This window comes from Chiloscyllium punctatum, chromosome 7 (assembly GCF_047496795.1).
Source record: "Chiloscyllium punctatum isolate Juve2018m chromosome 7, sChiPun1.3, whole genome shotgun sequence".
Taxonomy (NCBI): Eukaryota; Metazoa; Chordata; class Chondrichthyes; order Orectolobiformes; family Hemiscylliidae; genus Chiloscyllium; species Chiloscyllium punctatum.
In genome coordinates, this window is record NC_092745.1 from 78,640,529 (window position 1) to 78,667,471 (window position 26,943).

General features: G+C 43.5%; 1 protein-coding gene across 18 annotated transcripts in view; it reads left to right on the forward strand.

The window, feature by feature from the left end:
- lrrc7 (leucine rich repeat containing 7) overlaps window positions 1-26,943 on the forward strand; it is a 617,417-nt gene that overhangs the window by 372,719 nt on the left and 217,755 nt on the right. For all 18 annotated transcript variants that reach the window (XM_072574143.1, XM_072574142.1, XM_072574141.1 and 15 more), the window contains one exon: window positions 3,621-3,684. In XM_072574143.1, coding sequence (XP_072430244.1) covers window positions 3,621-3,684 — 64 coding nt within the window. The remainder of the gene's footprint in view (window positions 1-3,620; window positions 3,685-26,943) is intronic.

Genomic DNA, 26,943 nt, shown 5'->3' on the forward strand with positions numbered 1-26,943 from the left:
GGATCTCAATTGTATTTTCATCTTGATAGCTGTCATGAGCATACTTCTTCTTTATCAAAAGGCCTTCCTTTTTGTCATCCAGGGAGCTCAGAATTTGTTTGCCCAACCTTTTGTTTTTTTGAGAGTATTTATCTCAACTGTTTCCAAATCTTTTCTTTTCCTTTAAGTCCAATTTATTCATCCTCGGTCCATTTTGACCTCATTGAAGTAAACTTTCCTCCAATTAACTATTCTTACTCTAGGTTTTTCATGACCCTTTTCCAAAGTCATCCTAAACCTTATGATACAGTGTTCAGTATTCCATAAAACTTCGCCCATGAGACTTGATCGACTTGGCCCTCCTTATTCCCAAGAACCAGGTGGTTCTTGGTTGAAAATATGTCGCTGCAAAACTTTCTTGAACATATTGTAGGTACTTCTGCTCCCTTTTCCCTTTACAGTGCTAATATCCCAGTCTATATTCAGATAATTGAAGTTCCTCATTATAACAAGTCATTATCGTTTGAACCTCAACTACTTTCCATGTATATTTCCTTCTCTACACCCTTCTCACTAATTCGTGCTCTGTCATAATTCTTCACTTTTATTCCTTAGCTAATTTTGTAATCAGACTGATACTGCTCATTTTATCTCAAAAGTTTAAATTTTTTCCAGCAAACACAATAATGGTTCCTTATGAAACACCTTCTGAAAGTTCATATAGATCAGAAGGTGTTTTATAAGCCATACTGACCTCATGCACTTTCTTTGTTACTTTTTCAAAAAAAACATCAAACGTAATTGGGACTTAAAAAGTCCACACTGGCTTTACTTTGAATCCATGCATTTACAAATATCATTGCCAGGTTTACCCTTCTCCCATTTAGTTGAACAAGGGAATAACATTGACAATCCTCCAGGCCTTTGGCATCACCCTTATATCTAATGAGGATTGGAGCTGAAGAGTTGGAAGATGTTTTGACTGAGACCTGTAGTAGAATGAACATCTGAACATTTTGTTATATTGCCCTCTTTGCTGCAATTTCTTTTGTGGTGATGTAAATAAAGTAGTTAAATAATTGCTCCCTGCAGCTGAGCTTTTGTTAGATTTTCATTGTGTAAAATACAATAGCAAAATTGCAATAAGGCTGGGATGACATTTTTGTTTACATGTCATTTGAAAACATAAGGGCTGTAGAGCAATGTGACACAATTTTGGATCACCTAAAGTGATTTTGATTAAACAATAAAGATTGTTTTAAGTAGATAACATGTTCAGGAAAGAGGAGATTTGACAAAGGGAGAGCAAGCTTAATATCCTATAGTCTAAATTTCTCCTAAAGTGAAAGTCGAAAAGAAACTGAAAGTTTGGTAGTACTGTATTACCCAAACCACCAGGTGAACAGTGTAAATCAAAGTAATTGGTTAAGCCAAATCAATGTTACAGTCCCAACCATTAAATGGAGTTAAAGTTCAGATTTGATACAGCTTACAGATACAAAACAAGCAGATTCCAGCTAATGTAAACAGAAGGAAGTAACCAGCCAGATAGATTAATTAAAAGCTTGAGATTTAAACCAAAAACAAAGTGCTGGAGAAACTCAGCAAGTCTGACAATATTAGTGGGAAGAAAACAAAGTTAACATTTTGTGTCCAGTGACACTTCATTAGAACAAAAGAAAAGTACCTGTGTTAAGAAAACACTTTCTTTTAATACATTAATTACTCTGATAATATTGGTCATGTATATTACAACAAAACCAAGTATACAATTCAATCTTTACATTTGCATATCACTGATGTTGGTTTAATCATATTACACTTTGGGAACTTATGTAAATATAACATTTTACATTTTAATGTACGAGTTGTTCCTTTTTAAGTGCAGAGGGCGTGTTGTATATTGCAAGATCTGAACGTTTTGTTCTATTGTTCTCTCTGCTACATTCAATATTTGGGAAGTATGATTAAATAGTTTAAATATAGCTGCTTGTAGCTGAGCACGTGTTAGTCTAACTCAGTACAATATACAACAAAGCCATCTAAATCTCAACTGTCCATATCATACCTTGTCTCAAGTTTTGTTCACCTATTACCTCTATACTCAGTGACATATGTTGGCTTTGTTTTACGATGCTTCCATTTCTCTCATTCTTGTTCACAAATACTTTAATTTTCTTTCTCCTCCTTATCTCTATAGCATACTCCAGTTCTACAACCCTTTTCTTCCCAGATCTGCGAACTCCTCCAACTCTGACCTTTTGCACATTTCTGATTTTAATCACTTCACCATTGACAGCTATTATGCAGCTGTGTAGGTGCTAAGATCTGGACAGGGTGAACAGAAAACAGCAGTTCCCCATAGTTGAAAGGTCAATGACAAGGCAGCATAATTTTAAAATGAAAGATGGGAGGTTTAGAGGAGTTTGAGGAAAGCCTTTTCGTCCAGAGGGTGGTGGTGGGGGGGTGGGGAGGGGGGGGGGGGGGGGGGGGGGGCTGGAATGCACTGCCTGGGAGGGCAGTTGAGGTGGGAAACATCACAACCTTTAAACTTTGGATCAGCGCCAGTAGTGTCATAACATTCAAGGCTATGGGCCTGGTGTGGGAAAGTGGGATAGTATAGGTCGTAGTACATTTTTGGGAGGATGGACCTCGATGGGCAGAAGGGCCCCTTCTGGATCGTATAATTCTAAGATCTGGAAATCCTTCCTAAAATCACTTTCTCCACCATTCCTCTTATACAATGCACCCTAAAACCTACCTCTTTGACCAACATTATCTTTTGTGATTCAAAGTTAGATTCTTTTGATTACAATCCATGAAATATCTAACCTCATTTACATAAATAATTACAGTTAGCTGTATAGTGCAAGCTATAAAAGGGTTGACTTTGGAAACACCGTCATTTGAAAAGGACAATGATGCCCTTTCATTTTTGAAATTTCAAATGCATTGCTTTTCCTAATATTCTGATAAAGGATATTATCAGTGTGGTAAATAAGTATCGTTGTGGCAAATCGTTAACTTGTTTTTTGGCTACAGCACTGGCTTTACAGACGGACTGTTCATCATTGAAATTATTGGAATCCCAGGCAAAAAGTTGAAAATCTAATTCAATCTTTTTCCTTTGTTACTGCCGAGTTACACTCTATTTTTCCTTAGGATGTCTGCCTTTTGCAGATTTTAAAAATTCTTTTTATTTCTCTTTCCTTTTATTGGTTCTCCAGATAATATTGATGGAGATTCTTGAGTTGGTAAACTATATCAGTTACCTCTTTAATGAATTTGTTGACTGCAGATTGACTTTTTTTTCCACATTGCAAATATTTTTCCCTCGATTAATGCTCACAAAATCAGATTAACGGGGCGTATATTTCACGATTGTTTGTGGGACAATGTGGACAAATTTGCTGCCAGTCTTGCCTTTGCAACATCAAGAACAGCATTTGAACTCATCTGTGAAACTCTGAGATGGCTTGAGGATGTGCAAGAGGTATAAATGCAAAGTTTCATGTTATATTTTCTTTCCCACATATCCAGTCATGACATCCAATTTTGTGTATTTAAGTAGTTAAGGGTCTTGAACCAACCAAAATGACAAGACATGTAAATTTTAATTCTTATATTTTCATTTGCTACAGGTCAATGCACAGGCTGACACAGATAGATCGATTGGATCTGGGCAGTAATGAATTCACAGAGCTGGTAAGGAATGATGAATAGAAGTTGACTTGTATGGATCAGGTGCCACTAACAATAGCCAGTGACATTTTACTACTGGAAAAGGAATCTGTTGTATATTGGCCTAAATCATCCATTCTCTAGGTTGTTCAAGATTAGACATTCTCCAAAGATATACACTGAGACCCCCCCCCCCCCCCCCCAGAGACCTTGATACACTGACTAGGTGGGATTTGGCAAGAAAACTTTGAATGTGAATTACTCTGCATTTGGAACTATCCAAAGATATCTCCAACTCTGAGTTAGGCCACTTTTGGAATAATGTGTGCGATTCCGGTCACCTTCCTATCAGAAGGATGTTGTGAAACTTGAAAGGGATCAGAAAAGATTTACAAGAATGTTGCTAGGGTTGGAGGACTTGAGCTATAGGAAGAGTCTGAATAGGTTGGGGCTGTTTGCCCTGGTGTGTTGGAGGCTAAGGGGTGATCTTATAGAGGTTTATAAAATCATGAGGGACATGAATAGGGTAATAGACAAAGTCTTTTTTCTGGGGTGGGGGAGTCCAGAACTAGAGGCATAGGTTTAGGGTGAGAGGGGAAAGATATAAAAGAGACCTAAGGGGCAACTTTTTCATGCAGAAGGCGGTACGTGTATGGTATGAGTTGCCAGAGGAAGTGGTAGAGGCTGGTACAATTGCAACATTTAAAAGGCATCTGAATGGGTATACAAATAGGAAGGATTTAGACAGATATGGGCCAAGTGCTGGCAAATGGGACTAGATTAGGTTGGGATATCTGGTCAGCATGGACGAGTTGGACCGAAGGGTCTGTTTTTGTCTTATACATCTCTATGATTCTGTGTGTAGGTTCGGTGGATTGACCCTGCTAAATTGCCCATAGTGTTTAAGGGTGAGTTGGGAAGGTGCATTCGTCTGGGGTAAATGTAGGATAATAGGTTAGGGGAATGGGTCTGGGTAGGTTACTTTTCAGAGGGTCGGTGTGGACTTGTTGGGCTAAACAGTCTGTTTCCACACTGTAGGGATTCTATGATTCCATGATTGAGGGTTTCAACTTTGTTCTCTAGATAGTTATGCAGAAAATGTTAGATGAAAAGTGATTTGTAACATCTGTGTGAATATATAACTGACCCTCCAAATCTTTCCCCTCTCCAAACCCCTCCCCACAATCTAACCCGCTCCCTGCACCCAAAAACCCTCCAGCAATCCTCCCTGAAGCCCCCAATTTGAAAAACCAAAGCCTTTCCCCAGGTCCAATCCATCTACTCTATCTACCAACCAACTGCCTGGTAATCCAGCTTGTCCACTGTCTCACCTACCTGCCACTCCCATTCTATCACCTGACCTGCTCGCCCAGCTGCCACCAAAGACTCTTCTTTGCTCCGTAGTTTCTCAAAGAGACTTTGGGCATACTTAGCTAGTGACATAAAAAGCGTGCAGTCTATAAAGATTCTCTCCATTACTGTCTTTTAGGATACTGCACTTGCTGATTTTGGAAGAATTCTCCATTGGTAGGCGGGTAGCTATGAAACATTTTGTCTAATCTGGTTTGGAAATAGGAATTCTGACCCAGATCTGAAGATTTGGAGCATTATAATATAAGGAATAATATTGTAAAGCCTGATGTCTATTGCATATTTTATGTTCAGCAACTCAGGACTGGACTTCTGCTGAATTAGGGAACGACTCCGAGTTATTTAAAATGGTGATGGGACTCGATCAAATACTCTTGTCCCTATTTCCAGTGTTGGGCATTTTAGTTTTCCAGTGCTGAATAAATGAGAGAAGTCGCATGACACCAGGTCAGAGTCCAATAGGTTTGTTTGAAATTACAGGCATTTAGAACACACGCTCTTTGTCAGGTGTAGTGAGGATTATAACCTGGTGACGTGTGACTTCTGACTTTGTCCACCCCAGTCCAACACAGACACCTCCATATCCTGAATAAAAGAGCCAGTGACAATCCTATACCCTGCATTCCCTACCTGGCCAGCCCCTTTGCAAGGTGGCACCTCCTAGCTTCCTGCAATTCTCAGAGTTGTGCTTGCTTCTCTATGACTCATGGTGAAAGCACAGAGCATTGGTGACACATAGACTGGATTTGGGAACCTCTTGAAAGGTAAGTTCAAAGATGCTGATCCTTGACCCCATGCTCTCCATACCAATTTAATGCTAACACTTATCCCCTCCAGTATGGATGAATGTGCATGACCAATGAGCCATATAATAACATGGCAAAAGAGAACTACTGAGAAAAAAAGAAAATTTTCAGAATTCTTTAAAAGTAGATTTGCAGTTTATAACTCTATAAAAATATCCATCAGACAGGCTATTAAAGCATTAGGAATCAAGGTCCATATACTTCACACTTTTTAATCTTATTCAAATAAACAGTCAGACATTGACAAAGAGACCACAGAAAGAATGACTTGCATGATTGATACCTTTTGTACTGACTCAATGGCGTTAGTTAAGCAAAATCAACAATTCTCTTCACTCTTACGAATTGTCTTCTGTTCATTATCCTTTTGAGTTTACGCTCTTATCGGACTAGGCTCTCAATCAAATATATATAATGAGGACAAAGCCATTGATGTTTTCCAGTCCTGTAAAAGTGACATTGGGTTAGAATCCCAACTTTGTTCTGCCCTCTTACTGGTTTCATTGAAGATATTTTCTAAGTGATCTCTTTATTTCCAACAGCCACCAGGACATTGACCGCCTCAACCTGCCCACCTCCCTCATCCACTCCAACCTCAACGGACAAGGGAGGGGGCACAGTGGTAGTCTGGCACGCACCGACCTCTACACCGCTGAAGCCAGGCACCAACTCACAGGCACCTCCTCCTACTGCCCCCTTGACCATTACTTCACCTCTGATCACCAAACCATCATCTCCCAAACCATACACAACCTCAACACCTCAGAGGATCTCTCACTCACAGCTTCCACCCCCCCCCCCCACCCCTACCCCGGTGCTACCATCTACCCAAGATTCACAAACCTGACTGCCCCGGCTGGCCTATCATCTTTGCCTGCTCCTGCCCCACCGACATCATCTCCACATACCTTGATACTGTCCTATCCTGCTGGTCCAGGAACTTCCTACCTACACTCAGGACACCACCCAAATTCTCCACTTCCTCCATGACTTTTGTTGTCCCGGCCCCCAACACCTCATCTTCACCATGGACATCCAGTCCCTATACACATCTATCCACCATGATTAAGGCATCCAAACCCTTCATTTCTTCCTCTCCTTGCTTCCCCACCAGTATCCTTCCACTGACACTCTCATTCGTTTGGCTGAACTGGTCCTCACCTTTAATCATCTCTCCTTTGAATCCTGCCACTTCCTGCAGACCTAAAGGGGTAACCATCAGCACCCGCATGGGCCCCAGCTATGCCTATCTCTTTTCGGTTACGTGGAACAGGCCATCTTCCGCAGCTACACCAGCATCATTCCCCACCTTTTCCTCTGTTACATTTTATTGGTGCCACCTCGTGCTCCCACAAGGAGGTTGAACAGTTCATCAATTTCACAACACATTCCACCATAAGTTCACCTGGACCATCCTGGACACCTCCCTCCCCTTCCTGAGCCTCTGCATCTCCATCAAGGTGACTGACTCAGCATTGATAGCTTCTACAAACACACTGACTCCCACAGCTACCTGGACTATACCTCATCTAAACCTGCCTCCTGTAAAAATGCTATTCCTTATTCCCAATTCCTCCGCCTCCAGGAGGACCAATTCCACCATAGAACACACCAGGTGGCCTCCTTCTTTAAGGAGCACAATTTCCCCTCCCAAATTGAAGGTGTCGTGGACAGCGAAGAAGGTTACCTCTGATTACAACAGGCTCCTCATCAGATGGGCCAATGGGATGAGAAGTGGCAGATGGAATTTAATTCAGATAAATGTGAGGTGCTGCATTTTGGGAAAGCAAATCTTAGCAGGACTTAAACACTTAATGGTAAGGTCCTAGGGAGTGTTGCTGAACAAAGAGACCTTGGAGTGCAGGTTCATAGCTCCTTGAAAGTGGAGTCGCAGGTAAATAGGATAGTGAAGAAGGCGTTTGGTATGCTTTCCTTTATTGGTCAGGGTATTGAGTACAGGAGTTGGGAGGTCATGCTGCGGCTATACAGAACATTGGTTAGGTCACTGTTGGAATATTGCATGCAATTCTGGTCTCCTTCCTATCAGAAAGGTTGGTGAAACTTGAAAGGGTTCAGAAAAGATTTATAAAGATGCTGCCAGGGTTGGAGGATTTGAGCTATAGGGTGAGGTTGAATAGGCTGGGGATGTTTTCCCTGGAGCGTCGGAGACTGAGGGGTGACCTTATAGAGGTTTATAAAATCATGAGAGGCATGGATAGGATAAATGGACAAAGTCCAGAACAAGAGGGCATAGGTTTAGGGTGAGAGGGGAAAGATATAAAAGAGACCTAAGGGGCAACGTTTTCACGCAGAGGGTGGTACGTGTATGGAATATCTGCCAGAGGAAGTGGTAGAGGCTGGTACAATTGCAACATTTAAGAGGCATTTGGATAGGTATATGAATAGGAAGGGTTTGGTGGGATGAGATTGGGTTGGGTTATCAGGTCGGCATGGAGGAATTGGACTGAAGAGTCTGTTTCTGTGCTGTACACCTCTATGACTCTGTGGCCAATGATGCCCTCCAGCGCATCTCATCCGCTTCGTGTACCTCTCTGCTCAAACTCCACCCCTCCAACCGCAACAACGACAGAACCCCCTGGTCCTCACCTTCCACCTGATATATCATATCATTTCTGCCTACAAACGGACCCTACCACCAAAGGTATATTTCCCTCCCCACCCCTATCGACATTCTGTGAAGACCATTCCCTCTGCAACTCTCTTGTCAGGTCCACGCCCCTCCTACCAACCCACCCTTCCCTCCCGGCACCTTCCCCTGCCACCACAAGAACTGCAAAATCTGTGCCCACACCTCCTCCCTCACCTCCATCCAAGGTCCCAAAGGAGCCTTCCACATCCATCATAGATTTACCTGTACTTCCACACATGTCATTTACTGTATCTGTTGCTCCCGATGTGGTCTCCTCTACATTGGGAAGACAGGACGCCTACTTGCAGAATGCTTCCGAGAAGATCTCCGAGACACACGCATGAAGCAGCCCCACCACCACTTGGCTTAACACTTTAACTCCGCCACGGTCATGCAGGTGCTAGGCCTCCGCCAAACCACCCAACACCTTGTGGAGGAACACGCCATCTTCTGCTTTGGGACGCTCTAACCACACTGGATCAATGTGGACTTCAACAGTTTCCTCATTTCCCCTCACTCCACCTTATCCCAGTTCCAACCTTCTAACCCAGCACTGCCTTCATCACCTGTCCTACCTATTAATCTTCCTTCCCATCTATCCACTCCACCATCCTCTCCGACCTATCACCACTACCCCCACCTTCATCTACCTATCGCACTCTCAGCTACATTCCCTCCCAGCCCCACCTCATTTGCATATCTTTGGACTGTGTTACTAATGGCCACAATCACTCATCAGTTCCCCTGATTCATCATGGCTTCTAAGTCTTGTCAAGTTGTGCACTCATATGTCTCCTGCTAGGAGAGAAATCAGAGAGATGTGAATATTCTGAATGATTTTTATAGTGAGGAGGAAAATACAACACTTGTGGAGGGTGACTGAGTATCATGAATACAAGAAAGCAAAAAAATAAGGCTGGAATGGTTGTTGGCTGCTCAGAGAGAGGTGTGAGTTGTCTCAAGGAAAAGTAAAAAATGATTTGGGGATGCAAGTTTGTTGATGTGAGGATAGTTGAGCAGGGAAATGTAGTGTCAAACCATGAAGCTTGGCACTTGTGAATGTCAAGGCAATCGCCTTTCATGCATCCTGATGTCTTGGATTCTTTTATTGCACAGTCTCCAGGTTAGAGGGTCCATACTTCTGTTCCCGACTTCCCTGACCACCTTAATTCATGCTTACTTGTTGGAGAGGCTTTCCTCTTCCTTCCATGCTTGAGGGACCCCAATTTATTTCAGCACCAGATTCTACAGCAGAGTTCCCCATAAGCACGGGGCATACAGACAGCAGCCCCTCATGTCTTCTTCCTATTCGTATACTTGAAGTAGTTTCATGACTACAAGGCAGGTCTGCAACATAATTAGTGAACTGTGAATTAATTGCGTTCGTACAGCTCCCATTTAGTTTGAGTGGTCCAAATTAAAGGTAAACAGCAATGCTTTCATTTTAAAAACCAGATTAAAGGTTAATGTGCAACTATTTCTGTAAGTTTAGAAGGAAAGCAACGTGGCACAGTTATTAAATAAAGTAGAGAAACAAAGATTAAAAGTAAATGTAGATAGAAGGTAGAAGTCTCCAGTTAGTTTATTCCAAGCCTGGCTGCTTGAAGGCTTTTCTTTCAAAACGAAGGGGTTGTAAGTCAGAATTCAGCAGTTGCATGGCTTCTGAAGTTGAGTAGCTGGAGGCATCTTCCACAGATGGATTCAGTAGAACACTGAGTTTGATATAGAGAGAAGGTTCCTGGCTTCTGGTTGTAGAAACGGCACTTTCAGATGCTCTGCTACTCTTTCGCAGACTAATGGCTGTTTTGAGATCTCATCAGCTTCTTAAGAGTTTTTAAAGCGATCATAGGACTTGGTGGTGTCCCACCTCACCACAACCTGCCGTCCAATTAGAAGTCAGCAGCCTTCAGGCAATGCAGTAGTGAGAAGATAAACCTTTTCATTTTATTTCTCATGAGGGAGAGGGGAGCACGTTGTTTCCGTCAGCCATTCCCTTGTGTCCCACTGTGAGGATCCTGTACCTGATCCTGTATCCTGGACCCAGGTTTGAGCTTACCTACCCCAACCAGGAATGTAGGTATCCCTCAATTATCTATTTTTCTTGCTTTTCCTGAAAGTAGGCCCTATTGGGCCACTGGAGAGTCTGGGCCCTGAAAGGGATGTTAATTACTTTAGGACTGTAATTGCTGGTGAATCAATAAAGTCCCGAGCGGATCTATTCATTCAGTACTTCATTGCTAAAGAGATGAGAAGGAAGGTCCAGAACCAATGTATGCAATCATTCGCTCTTCTTGCCACGTTCCTGAGCCCCTCCAGGGGAATATGTCATACACAGTAGCCACTTATATCATGCCTAAAGGGCTACTATTTAACATTTAAAAATCTATTTCTACCCTAAATATGTTTTACAACTTTGTAAAAAAGCATTCTAGGCATTAAGTGTGAACTGTAGGTTTAAAATTAGGTATTTAATTGAAAAATGCTTCTAATGGGATTTCAACATACACTTAATTACTTCTAAAGGAATACTCCATGGTTCCCTGCTGAACATCTCTATGACTCGCAAAAGACAGAATAGCCCCGGCAGAAGAAAAACAAAAAGAAGAGAAAGGTAGTAAGAGAGAGTTATTGAACCTCAATGATTGGTCTGAAACTCCACAGTTAAGTTTCAAAATGGCCTCATGCTGAGTACTCATCCAATATTTGTGAAACATAACTCACCCTTTAAAAGAGTTTTCTAAAAAATAACAGCCTTCAGATTTTGGAACTGTTGCGTGCACCTCATTTAAGTTGAATAATGATTAAAAATTGGTCTAATGTCAAATCTTACAACTTCAGATGAGGCTCTGCGTAAAATGAATATTTTTCCCATAAGGGAACATGAGAATCCTGAAAGATGATAAGTTCAGTTATTTGTTTTTTTTTAAAAAATCTTTATTAATGATATTTTATTCCCATTTAATTACATACAATATAATAAAGTTAGCAATTCATTCTCTTACTGTTCTTCAATTCCTGGAGCAGTCGGAGAGGTCAGTTTTGGGCATATTTGGGCAGTTGCTTTACCCCAAAACACCACTCGGATAGTGTCTCCCACCCATCCACCTCTCTAACCAAAAATAAAGTTCTGTGTGTCAGTTGGTAAAGTGACAAGTCTTTTCTTTGGTGTTTTATTATTTTCAGCGGTCTATTTCAGAATTTAGAATAGTGGGAATGGAGGTTAGGACACCTCTAGTGGCCCAGCTACCTTCATTTGTGGAAAGTGCACCCAACTCCAGCTCCTCGAGAACTGTGTTAGGGAACTGGAGCTGGAACTGGATGAACTTCAGACCATTCAGGAGGTGGAGGGATTAGTGAGAGGAGTTACAGGGAGGTAGTTACTCCACACCAACGTGAAGAAGGTAGATGGGTTACCATCAGGGATAGGAAAGGGAGCCGGCAGGCACTGCAGGGATCTCCTGTGGTGGTTCCCCTCAACAACAAGTATACCATTTTGGATACTATTGGAGGGGGGGGAACGACTTACCAGAGGTAAGCAATAGGCCACAGGTCTCTGGCTCAGAGTCTGTCCCCGTTGCTCAGAGGGGAAAGGGGAAAAGGAGCAGAGTTTTAGTCATTGGGGACTCCATAGTTAGGGGGACAGATAGGAGGTTTTGTGGGAATGAGAGAGACTCATGATCTCATGATTGGTGTGTTGCCTCCCAGGTACCAGGGTTCATTATATCTCGGATCATGTTTTTGGAATCCTTGACGGGGAGGGGGAGCAGCCCCAAGTCATGGTCTACATAGGCACCATTGATGTAGGTAGGGAGAAAGGTTGTGATCTAAGGCAGAAATTCAGGGAGCTTAGATCTAGAACAAACAAAGTTGTTAGCTCTGATTTGTTGTCTGTGCCATGTGCGAGTGAAGCGAGGAACAGGGAGAGAGAGGAGCTGAACACATGGCTGCAGGGATGGGGTGCAGGAGGGAGGGCATTGGATTCTTGGATAATTGGAGCTTTTTCTGGGGAAGGTAGGACCTCTACAAACACAATGATCTTCACCTGAACCAGAGGGGTACAAATATCCTGGCGGGGGAGAGTTTGCTGATATTCTTCGGGGGTGGGGGGATGTTAAACTAATGCAGCAGGGGAATGGGAACTTGAATTGTAGTTCCAGTGTAAAGGGGTTGAGGTTAGTGAGGTCATGGATGGCTTTACAAGATCATGAGAGGGCACCAGCAATCAGGGTGTTGGTTTGAAATGTGTCTACTTCAATGCCAGGAGCATCTGGAGTAAGGTGGGTGAACTAGCATAGTTTGGTACCTGGGATTTTGATGTTGTGGCCATTTCAGAGACATTGCTAGAGGAGGAACAGGGATGGTTATTGCAGACTCCAGGATTTAGATGTTTCAGTAAGAGCAGAGAAGATGGTAAAAGGTGGGGGTGGGGGTGGGCATGGGTGGGGGGGGGGGCATTGGGGGAAGGGTGGGGACTGGGGGGCGGGGGGTGTGGCATTGTTAATCAAGGGTAGTACTACAGTAGCTGAAATAATATTTGAGGACTCATCCACTGAGGTAGTTTGGACTGAGGTTAGAAACAGGAAAGGAGAGGTCACCCTGTAGGGAGTTTTCTATAGGCCTCCAAATTATTCCAGGGATGTAGAGGAAAGGATAGCAAAGATGATGCTCGATAAGAGCGAGAGTAACATGGTAGTTGTTATGGGGGAGCCAATATTGACTGGGAGTACAATAGTTCAAGTAGTTTAGATGGGTCAGTTTTTGTTCAATGTGTACAGGAGGGTTTTCTGACACAGTATGTAGACAGGCCAACAAGGGGTGAAGCCATATTGGATTTGGTACTGGGGAATGAACCTGGCCAGGTGTTGGATATGGAGGTAGGTGAGCACTTTGGTGATAGTAACCACAATTTGGTTATGTTTACAATAGCAATGGGCAGGGATATGTATATACCGCAGGGAAAGAGAAATTGTTGGCAGATAGGATCAAAGAAAACCCTAAGTGTTTCTATAGGTATGTCAGGAATAAAAGAATGACTAGAGTAAGATGAGTGCTAATCAAAGATAGTAGTGGAAAGCTGTGTGTGGAATCTGAGGACATAGGGGAAATACTTAATGAATACTTTCGTCAGTATTCACATTGGAAAAGGACAATGTCAGTGAGAATACGGAGATATAGGCTACTAGATTAGATGGGATTGCGGTTGACAAAGAGGAGACTTTAGCAATTTTGGAAGATCTGAAAATAGATAGGACCCCGGTCTGGATGGCATTTATCCTCGAATTCTCTGGGAAGCTAGGGAGGAAATTGCAGAGGCTTTGGCTTTGATCTTTATGTCATCACTGTCGACTGGAGTAGTGCCAGAAGACTGGAGGATAACAAATATTGTTCCTTTGTTTAAGAAAGGGAGTCATGACAACCCTAGTAATTATAGGCCAGTGAGCCTTACTTCAGTTGTGGGTAAGGTGTTAGAAAAGGTTACGAGAGATAGGGTTTATAATCATCTAGAAAGGAATAAGTTGACTCGGGATAATCAACACCGTTTTTTTCTGAAGAGTAGGTCATGCCTCATTAACCTTATTGAGTTCTTCGAGAAGGTTGATGTTGTGTATATGGATTCCAGTAAGGCATTTGAAAAAGTTCCACTCGGTAGGCTATTGCTCAAAATATGGAGTTTCGGGATTGAAAGCTGAAAGAAGACAGAGGGTGGTGGTTGATGAGAAATGTTTATCTTGGAGCTCAGTTACCAGTGGCGTGCTGCAAGGATCTGTTTTAGGGCCACTGCTGTTGTCATTTTTATAAATGATCTGGATGTGGACGTAGAAGGATGGGTTAGTTAATTTGCAGATGACACTAAGATAGGCAGAGTTGTGAACAGTGCTAAAGGTTGTTGTGGGTTACAAAGGGACATAGATAAAATGCAGAGCTGGGCTGAAAAGTGGCAAATGGAGTTTAATACAGAAAGGTGTGAGATAGTTCATTTCAGAAGAAATAACAGGAATGCAGAGTACTGGGCTAATGGTAAAAGTCTTGGCAGTGTAGATGAACAGAGAGATCTTGGTGTCCAAGCACATAAATCCCTGAAAGTTGCCACCCCAGTTGATAGGGTTGTTAAGAAGGCATGTGGTGTGTTGGCATTTATTGGTAGGGGGATTAAGTATAGGAGCCAAAAGGTCATGCTTCAGCTGTACAAGACACTGGTAAGGCTGTACCTGGAGTATTGAGTACAGTTCTGGTCACCGCATTATAAGAAGGATATGAAAGCTTTGGAAAGGGTTCAGAGGAGATTTACTAGGATGTTGCCTGGTATGAAAGGAAGGTCTTACGAGGAAAGGTTGAGGGAATTGAGGCTGTTTTCATTGGAGAGAAGGCTGAGAGGTGAGAGGTTGAGAGGTGACTTAATCGAGACATATCAGATAATCAGAGGGTTAGATAGGGTGGACAGTGAGAGCCTTTTTCCTCGGATGGTTGAGGCTAACATGAGGGGACATAGGTTTAAATTGAGGGGTTATAGATTTAGGACAGATATCAGGGTAGTTTCTTTACTCAGAGAGTAGTAGGGGCGTGGAATGGCCTGCCTACAGAAGCAGTAGGCTTGCCAACGTTATGGCATTTAAATGGGCATTGGACATACATATGTGTAATAATGGAATGTTGGAAGTTAGATGGGCATCAGATTAATTTCACAGGTCAGTGCAACATTGATGACCGAAGGGCCTGTACTGAACTGTAACCTTCCATCTTCTATGTTACTAGCAACCACTTTTATACATTTATGAGGTTTCTCGGCATTCTGTTTGCTAGCATATGCCATTTAAAACATGCATCAATGTTGAACATGAGAAGTTTTGTTTATAATTTTGATGTAAATTCATTGAAATGGGGAAAAAAAATTTATGAAGAGCCAACTCCAGGTGTGGTCACAGCCATATTCAATTTCCATTGTTCAATCACAATTTGAATGAAGATGGCAGGCAACATAGGTGATGTTTTGCAGAGTCACAGGCTCGATCTTTTAATATAGCTGACCCATCAGATATAGAAGCAGAATTAGGCCATTCAACCCATCGAGTCTGTTCCACCATTTGATATGTTTCATGGCTGATATGTTTCTTAACCCTATTCTCTTGCCTTTTCTCCGTAATCTTTGATCCTCTTACTAATTAAAAACCTATCCATTTCTGTCTTAAATACACTCAATGACGACTTCCACAGCCTTCTCTCTGAGGCTGTGCCCTACTCATGGAAACATTTTCTCCATGTCCACTCTATTCAGGCCTTACAGTATTCTGTAAATTTCAACGATATCTCCCACCTCATGCTTCTAGACTCCATTCTGTACAGACCCAGAAACCTCATTCATTCCTCATATGACAAGTCCTTCGTCCTTGGCTGGAAACCTCTTCTGAATCCCCTCCAATTCTAATGTATCCTTTCTCAGATATGGGTCCCAAGTCTGCTCAAAAAGCATCAAGTGTGACTTGATCAGAACCTCAGCCATATATCCCTACTCTTGTTTCTAGCCCATAGCACTGACAGCTATATTTCTGACTGGCTCTACAGGAGTATATCAGGTTCCAAGTGATTGATTGTGATAGTTGACTGTCTAGTCAGGGGAAGTCACCAGTGAGACATCAGAATGATGTGTTGCCTCCCTGATACCAGGGTCAAGGATGTCTCAGAGCAGATATAGAAAGTTCTGAAAAGTTCTGACCAGCAGAAGGTCATTGTACACATTGGTACCAAAGACGTAGATAGAGAAAGGGACAAGGATCTGCAGAGAAAATATGAGAAGTTAGGAAGGAGATTATAAAATAGGTCCTTGAGGATATTAATATCTGGATTACTCCTAGTGCCATGTGGTAGTGAGAGTGCAGATGAATGTATGGCTAAGGAGCTGGTGTAAGGGGCAAGGAATCACATTTTTGGACCAATGGGATCACTTCTGGTGTGGAAGTGACTATGTGAGAAAGACAGGAATTGGAAAGAGATCAAGATCTTGGTGGGGAGATTTGCTAGTGCTACTTAGGAGGCTTTAAACTAGTACGGGGGGAATAGTGTAGTAGGGAGGTGGTGGGCCCTAAAGAGATAGTGAGAAAATAGGTAAGTCTGAGGCTGGTATAGTTGATAAGGGATAGATGGGCAGGAGGCTGGAATAACACAGCAAGCCAGGCAGCATCAGGAGGTGGAGAAATCAGGGAAGCAAATTAAGCAGTCAAGACAGGCAAGAGTATGGTAAAGGACAATGTAAGACTGATAAATTAAACTGCATTTATTTCAATGCAAGAGGCCTGGCAGATGAGTGTAGTTGGGAAAATGGGACTGGGATATCATAGTGATTACAGAAACATGGTTCAGGAAGGGGCAGGACTGGTAGCTTAATCCTCCAAGGTATAGAGGCAGCAGGAAGGATACAAAGGTGGAGCAGGGGTGGAGGGGAAGTGTCATTTTTGGTTAAGGATAACATTATGGTTGTACTTAGGGAGGATATTCCTAGGAGGAGTCGAGGCAAGTTATTTGGATGGAACTAAGAAGTAAAAATGGATGATCACCTTATTGGCATTGTGATGCAATATCTCAATAGTCAGTGGGAAATTGAGAAGCAAATATATAAGGAAATCTAAGATATCTGTAAGAATAATAGGATTGTAATGGTAGTGGATTTTAACTGTCCAAACATAGACTGGGACTGCCATAGTGTTAGGGGTTTGAATGGAGTGGAATTTGTTAAGGGTGTACAAGAAAATGTTCTGATTCGGGTCTGAATGGACCTACTAGAGAAGGGGCAAAACCTGACCAACTCTTGGGAAATAAGACCAGGTAGGTGACAGATATCAGTGGGGGAGCACTTTTGGAGCCAGCAATCATAATTCTATTAGTCATGAAATTAGTAATGGGAAAGGATAGCCTTGATCTAAAAGTTAAAGTTCTAAATTGGATTAAGGTCAATTTTGACATTATTAGGCAGGAACTTTCAAAAGTTGACGGGCGGAGGCTGCTGACAGGCAAAGGGACAGTTTGAAAGTGGAATGCCTTCAAAAATAAGATAACAAGAGTTTAGAGATGGTATGTTCCTGTTAGGGTGAAAGGCAAGGCTGGTAGACCCTCTCCCAGACACACACACACACATACTCACACTCACTCTCTCTCTCTCTCTCTCTCTCTCTCACACAGTCACTCTCTCTCCCCTCCCCCACTCTCTCTCTTCCCTCTCCCTCTCTTTCTCTCTCTCTCTCTCTCTCTCCTCCGTCTCTCTCTGTTCCCTCTCTCTCCACTCTCACTCTCCTCCACACCCCCCAATAAACCTGTTGGACTATAACCTGGTATTGTTTGATTTTTATTACGTTACAGAAGAGGTGCATAAAGGTAGATCAATACCTGGGACCTGATCAGATGTATCCCAGAACTTTGTGGGAGCTAAGGAAGAGATTGCTCGGCCCTTTGCTGAGATATTTGTATTATGGACAGTCACGGGTTAGGTGCTGGAAGACTGGAGGTTGGCTAATGTGGTGCCATTATTTAAGAAAGGTGGTAAGGAAAAGCTAGGGAACTTTTGATTGGTGAACTCGATGTCAGCGATGGGTAAGTTATAGAACGTAGAACATCGAAAAATACAGCGCAATACAGGCCCTTTGGCCCTCAATGTTGCGCCGATCCAAGCCCACCTAACCTACACTAGCCTACTATCCTCCATATGCCTATCCAATGCCCGTTTAAATGCCCATAAAGGAGGGAGAGTCCACCACTCCTACTGGCAGGGCATTCCATGATTTCACGACTCGCTGAGTAAAGAATCTACCCCTAACATCTGTCCTATACCTACCACCCCTTAATTTAAAGCTATGCCCCCTCGTAATAGCTGACTCCATACGTGGAAAAACGTTCTCATGGTCAACCCTATCTAAACCCCTAATCATCTTGTACACCTCTATCAAGTCACCCCTAAACCTTTTCTTTCTCCAATGAAAACAGCCCCAAGTGGCTCAGCCTTTCCTCATACGATCTTCCTACCATACCAGGCAACATCCTGGTAAACCTCCTCTGCACCCGTTCCAGTGCCTCCACATCCTTCCTATAGTATGGCGACCAAAACTGCACACAATACTCCAGATGCGGCCGCACCAGAGTCTTACACAACTGCAACATGACCTCAGGACTCCGGAACTCAATTCCGGAACACGGCTAGAAACTGCACTCCAAGATGAACCTTTACCATCAACTACCATCTTGTCTTCTTCCAGCGAGCCTATTCCTAATCCAAACCTCCAACTCACCCTCAATGCCATACCTCCGTATTTTTTGCAGTAGCCTACCATGGGGAACCTTATCAAACGCCTTACTAAAATCCATATACACCACAACTACTGCTTTACCCTCGTCCACCTCCTTAGTCACCATCTCAAAGAGTTCAATAAGGTTTGTGAGGCAAGACCTGCCCTTCACAAAACCATGCTGACTATCCTTTTTTAGATTAGATTAGATTAGATTACTTACAGTGTGGAAACAGGCCCTTCGGCCCAACAAGTCCACACCGCCCCGCCGAAGCGTAACCCACCCATACCCCTACATCTACATTTACCCCTTACCTAACACTATGGGCAATTTAGCATGGCCAATTCACCTGGCCTGCACATCTTTGGACTGTGGGAGGAAACCGGAGCACCCGGAGGAAACCCACGCAGACACGGGGAGAACATGCAAACTCCACACAGTCAGTCACCTGAGGCGGGAATTGAACCCGGGTCTCAGGCGCTGTGAGGCAGCAGTGCTAACCACTGTGCCACCATGCCGCCTTGATCACATTATTCCTATCCAGATGTTCATAAATCCTATCCCTTACAATTCTCTCTAAGACTTTGCCCACAACAGAAGTGAGACTCACCGGCCTATAGTTACTGGGGTTATCCCTACTCCCCTTCTTGAACAAGGGACCACATTTGCTATCCTCCAGTCTTCTGGCACTTTTCCTGTAGACAATGAGGACATAAAAATCAAGGCCAATGGCTCCGCTATCTCCTCCCTTGCTTCCCAGAGAATCCTAGGATAAATGCCATCAGGCCCAGGGGACTTATCTATTTTCACCCTTTCCAGAATTTCCAACACCTCTTCCCTACATACCTCAAAGCCATCCATTCTAATCACTTGTGACTCAATATTCACATCGGCAACAATGTCCTGTTCCTGAGTGAATACTGACGAAAAGTATTCATTCAGTGTCTCCCCAATCTCTTCAGCCTCCACACGCAACTTCCCACTACAATCCTTGACTGGACCTATTCCTACCCTAGTCATTCTTTTATTCCTGACATACCTATAGAAAGCCTTTGGGTTTTCCCTAATCCTACCAACTAAGGACTTTTCATGTCCCCTCCTTGCTGCTCTTAGCTCTCTCTTCAGATCCTTCACGCCTCATCTTTACATAGGCTGCCCTCTTCCCTTTAACAAGGGATTCCAATTCCTTACGAAACCACGGCTCCCTCACACGACCCTTTCTTCCCTGCCTGACAGGTACATACTTATCAAGGACACTCAATAGTTGCTCCTTGAACAAGGTCCACATATCAATTGCGCCCTTCCCTTGAAGCCTACTTTTCCAAGCCACGCATCCTAAGTCATGCCTCACCGCATCATAATTTCCCTGCCCCCAGCTATAACTCTTACCCTGCAGTACACACTTATCCCTCTCCATCACTAGAGTAAAAGTCACCGAATTGTGGTGACTGTCCCCAAAGTACTCACCTACCTCCAATTCTAACACCTGGCCTGGTTCGTTACCCAGAACAAAATCCAGTATGGCCTCACCTCTTGTTGGCCTGTCTACATATTGTGTCAGGAAACCCTCCTGCACACATTGGACAAACACCGACCCATCTAACGTACTCGAGCTATAGCTTTCCCAGTCAATATCAGGAAAGTTAAAGTCCCCCATAACAACCACCCTATTACTTTCACTCTTCTCCTGAATCATCCTCGCAATCCTTTCTTCTACGTCTCTAGGACTATTAGGAGGCCTGTAGAAAACTCCTTACAGGGTGACCTCACCTTTCCTATTCCTAACGTCAGCCCAAACTACCTCAGATGGCGAGTCTTCATCCATCGTCCTTTCCACCGCTGTAATACTATCCTTGACAAGCAATGCCACACCTCCCCCTCTTTTACCCCCACCTCTGACCCTACTAAAACATTTAAACCCTGGAACCTGCAACAGCCAATCCTGTCCCTGTTCTACCCACGTCTCTGTAATAGCCACAACATCGAAATCCCAGGTACCAATCCACGCTGCAAGTTCACTTACCTTATTTCGTATACTTCTTGCATTGAAGTATACACACTTCAAGCCACTTTCCTGTTTACAGGCACCCTCCTTTGAAATTGATGCCATGTTCCTAACCTCCCTACACTCCAGGTCCTGCACCCTAAAGCTACAGTCTAGGTTCCCATGCCCCTGCAGAGTTAGTTTAAACCCCCCCAAAGAGCACTAGCAAACCTCCCCCCAAGGATACTGGTGCCCCTCAGGTTCAGGTGTAGACCATCCTGTTTATAGAGGTCCCACCTTCCCCAGAAAGAACCCCAGTTATCCAGATACCGGAATTCCTCCCTCCTGCACCATCCCTGTAGCCACGCATTTAACTGTTCTCTCTCCCTGTTCCTCGACTCTCTATCACGTGGCACGGGTAACAAACCAGAGACGACAACTCTGTTTGTACTAACTCTGAGCTTCCAACCTAGCTCCCTGAAAGCCTGCCTAACATCCTCAGCCCTCTTCCTACCTATGTCGTTGGTGCCAATGTGGACCACAACTTCGGGCTGCTCCCCCTCCCCCTTAAAGTTGTTGGAGGAGATTTTGAGGGACAGGATTTACATGCATTTGGAAAGGCAAGGACAATTTAGGGATAGTCAACATGGCTTTGTGCATAGGAAATCATGTCTCACTAACTTGATTTGAATTTTTTGAAAAGGTGACGAAGGTGGGCCAGAGACCCGGGTTCACAGTGCCAGAGACCCGGGTTCAATTCCCGCCTCAGGCAACTGACTGTGTGGAGTTTGCACATTCTCCCTGTGTCTGTGTGGGTTTCCTCTGGGTGCTCCGGTTTCCTCCCACAGGTTAGGTGAATTGGCCATGCTAAATTGCCCGTAGTGTTAGGTGAAGGGGTAAAATGTAGGGGAATGGGTCTGGGTGGGTTGCGCTTCAGCGGGTCAATATGGACTTGTTGGGCCAAAGGGCCTGTTTCCACACTGTAAGTAATCTAAAAAAAAAGATTGATGAAGGCAGTGTGGTAGACATGGTCGATATTGACCTCAGCAAGGCATTCAACAAGGTTCCACATGGTAGACTGATTGGCAGGGTTGGAACATATTGAATCCAAGGGGAACTATAGTTAGTAAGTTTGCAGATGTCAGAAAAATAGGTGGTGTAATGGACAGTGAAGAAGGTTATCTCAGAGGAATGGCAGATGGAATTTAATTTAGATCAATATGAGGTGTTGCATTTTGGAATGGCAAACCAAGGCAGGATTGACAGTTAATGGTCGGGGCTGGGGAATGTTGCTGAACAAAGAAACCTGGAGTGCAGGTGCATAGTTCCTTGAAAGTGGACTCTGTGACTCTCAAAATGAATGCCAACATCACATTTGTCTTCCTGACTGCCACTGAACCTGTATGTTAACCTTAAAAGAATCCTGAAATAGGACTCGGAAGTCCCTTTGTGCTTCCAAGTTTTGGGTCATTTCCTCATTTAGAAAATAAACTGCACTGCTATTCCTATTAAAGTGCCTAACCTCTCACTTTCTACACTGAATTCCATCCACTACTTCTTTTGCTACCAAGTCTTCCCACCTCCTCAACACTTCCTGTCCCTCCACCTATCTTTGTGTCATCAGCAAACTTAATAACAGTGCTTTCATTTCCTTCATCCAGATTGTTAATGTATAATGTGAGTAGTTTTGGTCCCAACAATGGCTCCTGCAGAACTCCAACAGTCACCAGCTGCCATCCTGAAAGTAACCCCTTGATCCCACAGTCTACCATCTGCCAGTCAGCTAATTCTCTATCAATACCAATACCTTGACCAGAAAACCATGGGTACTTACTTTATTTGGTAACCTCCTGGGCAGCACCTTGTTAAAGGCCTTCTGGAGATCCAAACAGATCACATCCACTTGCTCTCCTTTGTCTAACTTACTCATTAGCATCTCAAAGAATGCTAACAGATTTGTCATGCATGATCTCCCCTTGACAAACCCATGCTAACTCAGGCCTACTTTACCAAGCACTTCCAAATACTTTGCAACTTTAGCAGTTATAATGGACTCTTGCACCCTGCCTGACTCGATTGATCACTGAATTATCATCACCACAATCTCCTTGACCATCTCCTTCAGATCTCTGGGTGTAGTCCATCTGATCCAGGTGATTTATTCATCTTCAGACCTTTTCAGCTTCTCCAGCACCTTCTCCTTAGTGAAGGCCACTACACTCACTTCTGCTCCCTGACTCACTTGAAGTTCTTGTATATGATATTGTAGTTTTCCACCATGATGCAAAGTACCTATTGAGTACCTGTACCATTTCTTTGTTCCCCATGACTGCTTCTCCAGCCTTATTTTCCAGTAGTCTAATGTGCATTCTTGTTTCTCTCTTTTGCCTTTTATATGTCAAAAAAAAACTCCTGCAATCTTCTTTTGTATTACAAGTTCACATACCCTCATATTTCATCTTCTGGCCCCCTTTTTTGCTTTTACAGTTGTCCTCTGCAGGTTTTTAAAGGCTGCCCAATCCTCCGACTTTCCACTAATCTTAACCACATTTTATGCTTTATCATTTGCTTTTATGCTGTCCCTGACGTCCCTTGGCAGCTTTAGCTGTCTCATCCTCCCCTTAGTGTATTTTTTCTTCCTTAAGATGAATTTCTGCTTAGTCTCCCAAATTACCCCCAGAAGCTCCTGCCATTGCTGCTCTGCCATCTTCTCTGCGAAGGTCCCCTTTTCTAATTAACTCTGGCCAGCTCCTCCCTCATGGTTTTGTTGTTTCCTTTTACTCAATTGTAATGCCATTAATCTGATTCCAGTTTCTCCCTCTCAAACTGCAGAATGAATTCTATCATATTATGGTCACTGCCCCCTGGGGGTTCCTTCACTTTAAGTTGCCTAATCCAGTCTGCCTCATTACAAATCATCAAATTACAAGCTGTTCCAATCAACCATCTAGTAGACACTCCATGAATTCCTTTTCTTGAAATCTGCTACCAACTTGATTTTCCCTGTCCACCTGCATATTGAAATCCCTCATGATTATTTCAATCATGTTTTTCTTGCATGGCTTTTCTGTCTCTGGATTTATTTTTTGTGCCTCATCTAGACTACAGCCAGGAGGCCTGTACATAACTCCAATCTTAAGCTTTAGTGATGAGGGCATCTATGTCCGTGGGTGATTCAGCAGTGTGCAGCTGACTGAGTTGCTATCAATGTCCACAAGTGACCTCTAAAATAATCCACCTGAGAGGAAATTTAGTCACAATGACTTTTACTGTACTGGCTTTGGCAAGATGGTGGTATAGTAGTAATGTCACTGCCCCAGTGATATAGAGGTCCAGGCTATTGTTCTCAAGACATAGGTTCAAGTCTCACCATAATAGCAAGTGAATCTTGATTTTGGCTAACAAGGCTGGATTATAAAGCTTGTATTTTTGATGGCGATCATGAAACTGTTATTGTTGGAAAAGCCCGCTTGGTTCACTAATGTCCTTCTGATGTCACGAATGTTCACTAACTTCCTCCCTTTAGGTAAGGAAATCTGCCATCTCTTCAGGTGATTCTAAATCCACAGCAATGTGGCTGACTCTAAACTCCTACTGAGATGGCTGAGATAATCAATCAGATCAAAGGTAATCAGGGTTTAACATTTCGAGTCCAGTGACCCTGCTTCAGAACTGCCCACTGGACTCAAAATGTTAACTCTACTTTTTCTCCACAGATGTTTCCAGACCTGTTGAGTTTCTCCAGAAAATTCTGATTTTGTTTGTTTCAGATCTCCAGCATCTATGGTTCTTTGTTTTATCAAAGATAATTGTTATAGGCAACACTTTACCCTACCAGCACTACATTTAGGTTGTGGCTATGAGTAGAATGAGTTGTGACTTTCCCAATGACATGGCACAGATATCTGTGGCACACTGCAAGAAGAGTCTCACTCCTATTCTGCACTGGTTTTCCATCGTGACCTTGATAGCTTTGACAGTTCCAGTAGACCCTGCACTCCTGGAAGTACATCCTGCCCTTGTGCTTCCCTCGACTGTCTACTATAGCCTTTTGATACCTTCTTTGTTGAACATGCCGCTGCTGCACAGAGTTGATAACCACTGTGTAAGATAGAGCAGGACTCTTTTCCAGATGCATCCCTTCCTTTCATCTGGCATTATACAAGCAAACTATTTCAATGACCCAGTACCAAATCACTTCTAAGGTAAGTAATGACCTCACCCTTGCCTTTTTCCCTCTCGAAGGAAAATGAGCATGAGTCCTTTCAAAATAGGAATAGGCCATTTGTGCGAGAGTCTGTTCCGCCATTCAACAAATTATAGCTGATCTGATGATAGCTTTAAATCCTTTTTCCTGACTGCTGTCCATAACACTCCATTCCTTTATAGATCAAAAATTCCGTCAAACACAATCTTGAATATGTTCAATAACCAATCTTAATTACTTTCTCAGATAACTCCAAATGTTAATGACCTTGTGAGAACAAAATTCATGTTCAACTTTGTCTTAAAAAAAGACACTTTATTTTGAAACTGTTTCCCCTGGTTCTATGTTCCCCCATGAGGGGAATTGTTGGGCTGAATCTTACTATCTTTTGGCAAAATGCCATTTTCAGTGACTTTCATAGATGATCTTTGTTTGCGGGGCTGAGCAAGTTTTCTCATGCAGTTGTCTGAGATTTGTCACATTAACTAGCTACCACAAGCCTGTTATACCCCTCTTGTCCAGTGTTTCCCTGAATCTCCCATTCAACATATAGCAGCATCTTAGTGCTGACGTAATGTTTAAAATGCCATTGTGTACCTGGTCAAGCTCTGGCAGTCCAGAGATGCCCTGTACGGTTGCAAACATTCACCCCAGGCAAGGCAGAGAGGGAGAATTTGGCATTCTACATTGTCAACAGGCACTTGGAGGTCCTGATGGACGAGATGGGATGGAGGAGGGCTGTCCACTTCCCAGAACACAACCAGGGAGGGTGCATCCTCAGACTCTACCAACCTGGTCAGAGATTCCATCTGGGCCAGTGCAGTTTCCACAGTGCAGAAGACTGCCCAGCAATGCAAGCAGAAAGTGTATGAACATCTCCACTCCACCATTTCTCTCTGCTATCTCACACACACTGTATCTCTGCTACTGCACACACCTCGCACCGTGGCTCATGCTCTGCCACTGTCACTACTGCATGCAACATCTTCTCTTACTCACTCTTAACCATATAGTTTCCCACATCCCCTAATTGGCTTCTGTGCTGCCTACTCACTTTACTTGAGACACTTCACCACCCTTCCTAAACTGTAACAGCACGAACAACTATGCTACCCATGTTAATCTCACTCAATCCCTCCCACTCTCATTCCAGAAGTAAATTGCCTTTAACAGGGCCAGAACAGGTGGCGGAGTGCCAGATATCGATTTCCTTTCTACTACAAGGAGAGGATCTTGGCCCTGGGCTGGCAAAGAAGGTGAACACTCCTGTAAGGGTGCAGAAATTTCCAAGTAAAAAGCATCACCAGCTTGGAGATAATATTAGCTAGAATAAAGCCAGTAGCAGCTGTTAGTGAGCACTGCGCTGGTTGAGGAAGAAATGCCCAGGTTGGGGACACTGGGAGCTCTGCCAGACATCAGGCACATGTTCAGGCCCAGGCGTGAGGGGACCCCACAGTGTTGGTAATTAGGGACTTCATGCAAAAACACAAGCTGGCACAGGAGCAGCCCACATGTTTGTTAGGGTACTGGGCAATATGGCAAAATGGCTGCAGGATTTCAGTAAAATGGATGGGACTCTGCTGCCTCAGGTATGCAAGTATTTGATTTCCTCCACATGCAGGTTGGTTGCTGCCGTGGTACTCCAGTTCCATCATTCTGAGTACACTAAATATATGCTCCATTGTTCCATCTACTGGTGCTCAGCCACAAGCACAAGGTGAAAAGGGGTCAAGGGACCCTGAGCTTACTCAAGATACATCTTCACAAGGAGACAGGGCATTGCAAGAACCTAGGTGGAGGAGGAACCACATTCAGACCTCCCAGCAGTCTCCTTTTTGGAAAACTCTAGAGATGGTGGACCCTTGACTGCCACTGTGCCTGCCATCCTCAGCCTGTGGGAGGTCAACTGCAAAGGGTGCACTTGCCTTTGGACTAGACTCACTCAGCATGTCTGGGAGCTGTAGATAAAAATACCCCTACTGACTCTTGGCATGTC